Here is an 8764-nt window from a genome sequence, read left to right as displayed (position 1 = left end):
CAAATGGGGTCATGAAGAGTTGAACATGACTAAATGACTCAACAACAACAACAAAAGGAGAATCCACTGAGATTTGAACTTGGATCCCTGGATTCCAAGTCCAGAGTACTAATCATAGCACCATAAAATAGCTGAGCAGCTCCTAAATTATGTCTGGGTCACAAGATATTTAGAAATGACTTAATCTCCTTTTTATTGTCACATTCATAAGAAAAGTCTTGACATATTTGCAGTGGTGAGAAAAAGCCACGGCAGGTACCGAGATATGTAAGATTTAAAAATATATTGCTTTAGTCTTTAGAAAAGAAATTGTGGTTTGTTTCCTCTTGCTCAGTTATCTATACGATCAAAATTCTGAGTCTGAAACTCTTGGAAGTCCTCGGGGATGGTATCTGCAGGAAGAAAATGAATGAAAGATTATTGTGGCTCCTACAATTCTGTCGCTAGAGCTCCCGAGGGAGTCTATAGAGGTCACTGCTGAGCCCATGGAGAGGGCTCCAAGCCAGCTCCGCAATCTAAGACACATCATGAATTGCCCAGGCAGGTTTTCTTCACCTGTCTGGGTCTCAGTCTCTTCATCTTTAAAATGGTGCAATTGAATTAGATGGCCTCTAAGGTCCCTTCCTGCTCTCTAGCCATTAGCCGATGAGTTCCTAGGTGGGTTTTGGTTGGCGTAGGAGGAGGAAGAAGATGAGACTGAGAATTAATCACGTGAGACTAAAGGCCAAGATCCGCATGTATGCTCAAATCTAAATATGACTGAATTCTTCGTTGGTTCTTAGTCTAAAGAAGTCCTAGCCAGAAGCTTTAACCCATTGGCTCTCAAAGAGTTGACTGGGGACCCTTCAGGATTCCCGACATCACTTCAGGGGATCTGTGAGGTTGAAATTATTTTCTAATATGGTAAATATCAATAGATTTAACATGCATACATACACACACACATATACACATATACAAAAGTTCTCAAACATTTTAAGAATTTAAAGGGGCTTTCAGACTAAAAAATGTTTGAGAACCATTGTCATAACTAACTTAAGATCTTAGGCAAAACCCATTCATTTCCATGGGCCTTAATTTTCTCATCTGTAAAGCATGAAAAGTGAGATCGACATTTGCTTTCCTTACAACAGGGTTGTGAGGTTACTGCGAATTAGCATTATGTAAATATTTTGAGCTTTTTGGAGGAAGGGACAGTATAAAAATAAGTCAAGGGTCACTTGGGATAACAGCAATAATAATTTGGTAATAAGCTTACCATTGCAGCGGTATTTGAGGTTGGACCAGATGATGTTCTCTTGGGAGAAGCAGAAGACTCCCAGTCTCCCACCACGCATGGTGGTGTCAATGGTCACTCCTGAGTCGGCCACCAGCTCGGAGCCTTCATAGAAACGTACCCTGCAGAGAACACAGTAATTGGCATTCTTCATGAGACTTCAGAAGGGGGAAGAGTGGCGCTGATGCCTGGCCAGTAATGGTGTGCTGACAGGCCCCCAGAAACAGTGATGGGCACAGAATCATGGACACAAATGTGGCGGAAGGGGCTTGGGATCAGGTGTCCCCCATCCCTGGAATGTTCTCCCTCCTTGCTTCCAGCTTTCAGGACTTGTAGTTCTTTTTAAGGCTCAGGTCAAGAGGCACCTCCTTCAAGAGGTCTTTCTTGACTTTTCTCCACCTTCTCCTGCCCCACCACTGTGCATTTATTTTATGTATATCCTGTATTTTCTAGGAGACATCATGGACAGGGTCCTGGGGAATCAGGAAGATCTGAATTTGAATCCTTACTCACTTAGTACCTGTGTGACCCACTATAAGTCACTTAACCTCTTTCACTCCTAGTTTTCTCAACTATGGGGATAATAGTAGCAGCTACCTCAATGGATGGTTGTGAGGATCAAATGAAATAATAATACATGTAAAGTGTTTTAAAAATTTTGAAGCACTACATCAATGTGAGCTATTATTATTATTATTATTATAATGATGCATGTTTTGTATTTCTTTAGTAGAACATTAGCTTCTTGAGGACAGGGATTGGTTCACGTTTGCATTTGTATCCCTGACATCTGTCATGATGCCCGACACACAAAAGGTACTTAATGAATGCTTCCCCACCAAAACTCCTTAGTTATGGCTTTGATTGGCCCATTTGGTGATTGATCAATCAGTCAATCAAGAAGCATTGGGGCAAGTGGCACAAAGTGGGCCTTCAGTCAACTTGGGGATCAGTCCACACTCACCCCAGCCTGCCATCTAGTAGCTTCTTACTTTAATTATTCTGGTTAATTAGGTGCTAAACTCATTATTTTTATGCTGCTGAAGGAAGACAAATGGTTTCAGTGTCCTCTAAATTTGATACCCTGGGACAAGGCTCCAGTAACCTTACCCGAGTGGTAGCTTTGGAAGCAGTGTTTCCAAATGCAATGGTTTGGCTGTGGGCTCAGGACATTGGAGGAACGGGGAGACAGGGTATAAATTAAAAAAATAATAAGGTCCTTTACCATCTCCTCTTCAAATCTTGTGGTAATGAGTGTTTACTTATGTGGTGTGACTATAAAGTCATGATGGAATTCACCTGGCAAGTTTCTACCTGATATCCCATAGATATTTCCAGAGTCCTCTGTTTTCTCATGCCCTTTTGAATAGTCTTGTAGAAATAGAATCTCAGTTAAATCCCATATCAAATCACCTAGGCTAAGCCAACCTGGATGTTCAATCTGTGCCCACAATGGCCTATGGTTATAAGAGTGAAGAGTCTGGCTGGAGACTGGGAAAACTTCCTGTTGCCTCTTTCTTAGAATCTGTAGGTTGGGTGAGAACTTCTAACCTAACAACTCAGAGGAATTTGGATATGGACAGGCTCTGAGAAGTGAAGATACTGGAAATGCACAAGAGCATTTCAGCTTAATTCAAATTTAATAGGTGTTTATCAAGCACCTACTATATGCAAGGAACTTGGTTAGACACTGGGACATAAAGACAAAACCCACAATAGTTTCTGCCCTCAAGGTGCTTACATTCTACTAGATGGCATTTAAAGACTAGGAAGAGAAGGCCAAGTCCTGGAATTACAGCCCCTTTTCCAAGAGCTCTCTAGCCTTCGTCCTCCTACCTGATATAGCCAACCTGGGGCCGGTGCTGTAGGAACCATCGGTAGGACACCTTGTCTTTCCAGCCGACGTTTCTTGAATCTTTCCACAGCAGCCTCACCTGGTCACTGGTGTCCCCAGTATGCCACAGGGAGTTCCTGAGGTGTTCCCCTGGTCCTGTCTTTGACTTGACGGCCTGATTAGAGACATAACAAAATTATAAGATGGAAGTCCAAGTGTGCTTTCTCACCTTCACTTGAGAATCCTGATAAGGAGGTCTAAGAGATCTGAAGTCAAGTTTATAATCAGACTACCTTGTTTGAGAAACAACAACAAAACAGATATAAAAATACTCAAGCTATATAAATACCACTTGTGCGGTATAGTGGATAGAGAGAGTTGGCCTTGGAGCCAGGAAGACCTGTGTTCAAGACCTAGCTGGGTTAGCCTAGACAAGTCATTCAGTGTCTTGGTGAACCAAGCAAGTCTCTAAGGCAATATAAGCTACAGAGGAGGAGAAGTTGCTGAGTTGCATCATTGGAGGGAGTTTCCACACTGGGTGTTTCACCACATCAATGGAATCATAGAAGAGGGGGTAGGGGAAGAAATTTAAATGCTGTTTTGTCTCATGTTCTCCCAGTCCTTTTGTAATAAACATTGGGCAATTCTGATCTATCCCATTGGGCAAGGGAGGGGGTGCAGTGGCTAGAGCACGAGGCTTGGAGTCAGAAAGACCTGAGTTCAAAATCAGCCACTGGCACTTGCTAGCTGTGTGACCCTGGGCAAGTCACTTAACTGCTGTTTGTCTCAGTTTTCTCATCTGTACAATGGGGATAATAATAGCACTTATTTCCCAGCGTAGTTGCGAGGATCAAATGAGATTATAATTGTAAAGCACTTAGTACACAGTGGGCAGTATATAGATGTTAGCTAATATTCCAGTCTATTCTTCTCTGCCTATTAATTACACACTTATGAACCAAGGACCTTATTAAGGTAAATTTTTGATTAAATGGCAACATTGTTACTTTGTATATGTTTTATATTTATTTCCGTGCCTGTTGTTTCCCCCCAGTAGAATGGTGGTCAGGGGCCCGTTTTTGCTTTTGTCTTTCTAGCCCTAGTACTTAGTACAGTGGCTCAGAACAGGAGGTACTTAATAAAATGCCTGGTGAATAACTTAACTGAATGACAGGTGACCTGGCAATTGTTATGAACTGGTGCTAAATGAGTCGGTTCACTTCAATTCAATTTAACCAGTAATTATTAAATACCAACTTTGTACAAAATTACTGTGCTAACAATCAGTAGCATACAAAGACCAATACAATACAGACAGTTCTCACTTTACCTTATGTGGACTGGTCTCCAGACCTCTACTTAAAGTGATTTTTACGTAATGCGAATTCACCCAGGGAAGGGAAGGAGAGAGCAGGAAGGGGGCTGGCACACAATGCAAGTACATGTTGGGGCCGGGGTCAGCCGTGTGGGGGCCTGGTCAGAATGGAGAAGAATGAGCTGAGGGCAGACACCTGGGGGCTGGACAAGGACCCAGAGAGGACAGGTGACACTTGGGGACTGCAGATGGATGAAGGACAGACATGAGTGGAGTGGAGCAAAGGTTTCCTCTCTCCATGGGGTAGGTCTCAAGCCAAGCCCCCAGTTTCCTTGTGGAGGTGGTCATCTCTCCATATCCGTGTTGTTCTACTTTTACTTGGCAGGTTTTTTTTTTTCAGGTTTTTTTGGGGGGGGAGGGGTGGAGTTGGGGGTGGGATGGGAGGCCATGAGGGCACAATACTGTACAGTAAAGTTAACATAGGTGTTTTTTTCAGAATGTGGATTTCTTTCAGAATTATTTATATCAAGTCAAATTTGCAATGCTAAGTTACATAAAGCAGGAACTGTCTGTACCATCCTTTTTTCTTAAGGTGCTCTTAATCTAGTAGGAGAGGAAAGGCATGTGTACAAGTAACTATGAAAAGAGGAGAATGTGTTAAGTGTTTTCGTCTGAGCAGTGTGCCTGGTGAGGGGGTAGGAGGCCCAGGCCCAGATTCCCATCCTGGGGAGGAGGGTAGGTGGGGACTGATACCTTGAGCTGAATGCCTGGCTCTGCAACAGCCCGGAATGGCGTGGCTTGCCAATAGGTCTGTTCTGTCTGCTTCCACATGACCACGTAGAAACTGGAGCTATCTTGGTAACCAAAGATAAAGCCAGCATAGTCATCATCTGTCTGGGTATTCACATGGAAGGTGCCTTCAAAGTCAACACCATTGAAAGCTGTGTACCCTGAGGAGAGAAGAAACAGTTCTATTGAAAAGGAATGAGGGGAGAGGGAAAATACATATGTCTACTCAAATGTCATTAGAGGACATTACTAGAATCTGGGTATTACTCAATGGAACTTTACTATACCTGGTGGCCACTGCCCCTCTGGACTTACCAACTGCCAGGCCAGGATCACTGTTCATTGTCTGCACAATTTCCATGCCCTGCAAAGGAAGATTCAGCTAGTTGAAAGCAATTCTAGAACTGGTGGGATGAGCTCATGGAAGTCCATAACTCCAAATGCCATGTTGTTGTATTGGCATGTTGACATTTAAAATACTATATGCCCTGGGTTTACCCATAAAACTATTTTAATGATCTCCTTAAGGACTCTGCCTTAGCTCAAAGAGAAAGGATAATGACATGTAAAGTTTTATATAGCAAACATTAAGGATTGCACAGGACTGATGATAAAGAATGCTGTTCACCTCCTGACAAAGAGAGGTAAGTGATGGATTAATATGCAGAAGGAGATAGGGTTTTGGCTATGGTCAATATGGGGAATTTGTTTTGCTTGACTATGCATATTTATTTCAAGGATTTTGTTTTTACATATTTTTTTCCAGCATGGGGGGAGATTGGGATAAAAAATGCTTGATAATTGAAAAAAATAAAATTTTTATTTAAAAAATACAAACACGCACCTTTTAGGGTGATCCAAACTTATCATTCCATTGGTGTAGGTAGGAATGAGAAAATATATATCTGTAATTGCTTTGCAACTAATAGTCTTAGAGAATTGTGTGGGGCAAGGAGAGGTTAAATGACTTGCCAGGGTCTCACAGCCAGTATGGGACAGAGGCGAGGTTTGAAGCTAGGTCTTTCTGACTCTTAGGTCAGTTCTCTAACCACTATGCTGCAAAGACAAAACAGAAGAATGCCAGTCTTCAAGCACCGTGCTCTAAGTATATGTGTGCTCCTAGAAGGAGTCAGTTTACAACACAGATAAGGTACAAGGTAAATTGGACTGAGGAGGGGGAGGGGGGGAAAGGAGGAGGAGGGGGGAGGGAGGGAGGGGGAGAGAGAAGGGGAGACAGAGAGAGTGCAGCAGGGGGCATCCTATAGGTTGTGGCACCTGAGCTGAACCTCAAAGGAAGCTATGACAGAGGTGAGAAGGAAGCCCATTCCAGGCATTGGGGGTGACTGCCCATGTGAAAGTATGACGGGAGATGGGAAATGGAAGGCTGAATTTGGAGAAAAGAGCTAGAAGCCAGTTTGTCTAGAACATAGAGCATATGGATGGGAGTCATAAAAAAAAAAAAGCAGCCTGGAGAGGTAGTTTGTGGATGCTAGGTGGTGCAATCCCGAGCAGTTTGGGATTGTTCAGAGTGCTCCACAGTTCTCTGGTGAAATCTGTGCCATTCTCTCCTCCTGCTATTCAGAGATGGGCCCAGATCACCACCTGTCTAAGAGAGATGGCCTGTCCGGCTAACCCGGGGGACCACCTCAGCCTTTTCTAGGGAGTGAAAAGAGCCTAACACAGAAGCACTTAGCCTTAGTTATAGAGTTCAGCTAATCATTTATCTCTCCTTTGTACTTGCTAAGAAAACTACCAGCCCTCGAATGTATTTAATTGCTTAGTGACTCAATTATTCCCTTTTGCTACAAATAGTTCTACTGTAGTATTGCTCTAAGCCTAAGTCCCTGGGGCTATCTCACCTTCCAGACACTGACCAGAGGACCAGAGGTTTGTACCTCAAAGGGACCTGAGAAGTCATCTTCTCCAACCCTCTGATTTTACGGGTGAGGAAGCTCAGGCCCAGTGGAGTTCAGTGACTTACTTAACGGTCACGCAGCTCATACATGGCAGAGCTGGACATCACAACTTCCAAAAGTCATAAAAGAAAGAGGTTAAGCACAGTATCTGCAAAAATATTCACAGCAGCTCTTTTCATAGTAACCTCAACTGAGAAACAAGAGGGTTTCCTCCTGTTGAAAAAGATTAAATTATATTATCTGCCTATATAAATAAATAATCAGATAATAATAAATTATCTAAATTATTTAATAAGTAAATAAATTGGGTATATAAATGGTAGATGGTATAGGTATACTACATTGATATATATATAGTATAAGGTATACTATGGACCATCTACCATTTATATATTATATATAGTATATATAGTATAAGGTATACTATCATCTATCATTCATATAGTATGCCATCATGTAGTATACCATTTACCATTCACATACATTACTTATGTCATGCCATTATTATATGAATGTTGATATATTCATGGTATATGAATATAAAAGTATATTATTGTGCTATAAGAAATGATGGGAAGGATGGTTTCAGAGGACACAGGAAATCTCTATGAACTAATTCAGAGAACAAGGAGAAGAATTTATGTAATGACGACAATATTGTAGAGAAAGACAACATTGAAAAACTTTAGAATTCTGATCAATGCAACAATAAACCACTTAGCTCCTGCCAGAGAGTTTAGGAACTTAAAATGCAGAGAGAGACATGCATTTTTTGGCAAGGTCAATTTTGATGGACAATATGCATGTTTATGATGAGGTTTTAGTTTTTGTTGTTTAGTTTTTGCTTGTTTTGTTTTTCATTCAATGGCAGGGGTTGGGGTAGGAAGAGGATATTGACAGGGACAGATTACAAATGAATGTTTATATATGTATGTATGCATATATATATGTGTGTATATACATATATACATGCATATATACACATACATACATGCATATATATATATATATCTCTCTCTCTATATATATAAAATCTAGGGCTTTTTATACTTTCCCATGCCTTCTTTAGTAAAATTAAACAAAAAAAAGGGACTGGGAATCAGGAGGCCCTGTTTGTAATCCTTGCTCTACTACTTTCTAAAAAAGTCAGTAAGAACCTGATAGTCAGGTCCTGTTAGGCCTGGCTGGATTCACGTTCAGGACCTTTTTTCTCTGCCTCATGTCAAGGTGGCAGGAGATGATGCACACCCAGAGGATACCGTACAATATGCATTTGACTCCTGGGCCAGGCTTGGTGTCTGAGGTCTTGCCACTGGACAGGGTCTCATATATCTAAAAGTTAAGCAGGATTAATAAAGTGGGCACCTAAGCTTGAAAGGATAAATGTTTAATTTTGGAACAATAATGATAGTAATAAATAGTATTTATATAGAGCTTTAAGGTTTGCAAAATGCTTTACAAATATTGACTCATTTAATCCTCACAACAACCCTAGGAGGTAGGTGATATTTTTATCTCCATTTTACACATGAGGAAACTGAAGCAGCTAGGTGGCACAGTGGAGTCCACAGCTCTGGGCCTGGAGTCAGAAAAACTCCTCTTCCTGAGTTCAAATCTGGCCTTAGTCACTTATT

General features: G+C 41.5%; 1 protein-coding gene across 1 annotated transcript in view; it reads right to left on the bottom strand.

The window, feature by feature from the left end:
• Positions 1-265: 265 nt before the first annotated feature.
• Positions 266-8764, bottom strand: part of THBS4 (thrombospondin 4) — a 55784-nt gene continuing 47285 nt past the window's right edge. Inside the window, exons 18-22 of the mRNA XM_027863544.1 lie at positions 5530-5578; positions 5179-5375; positions 3113-3285; positions 1259-1398; positions 266-392 (exon numbers count right to left, since the gene is read on the bottom strand). Coding sequence (XP_027719345.1) covers positions 331-392; positions 1259-1398; positions 3113-3285; positions 5179-5375; positions 5530-5578 — 621 coding nt within the window. The 3' untranslated portion in view covers positions 266-330. The remainder of the gene's footprint in view (positions 393-1258; positions 1399-3112; positions 3286-5178; positions 5376-5529; positions 5579-8764) is intronic.

This window comes from Vombatus ursinus, unplaced genomic scaffold (genome assembly GCF_900497805.2).
Source record: "Vombatus ursinus unplaced genomic scaffold, bare-nosed wombat genome assembly UNPS02014772.1, whole genome shotgun sequence".
Lineage (NCBI taxonomy): Eukaryota > Metazoa > Chordata > Mammalia > Diprotodontia > Vombatidae > Vombatus > Vombatus ursinus.
The sequence above is the reverse complement of the archived record's forward strand: the minus strand, read 5'-3'. Positions and strand labels throughout refer to the sequence as shown.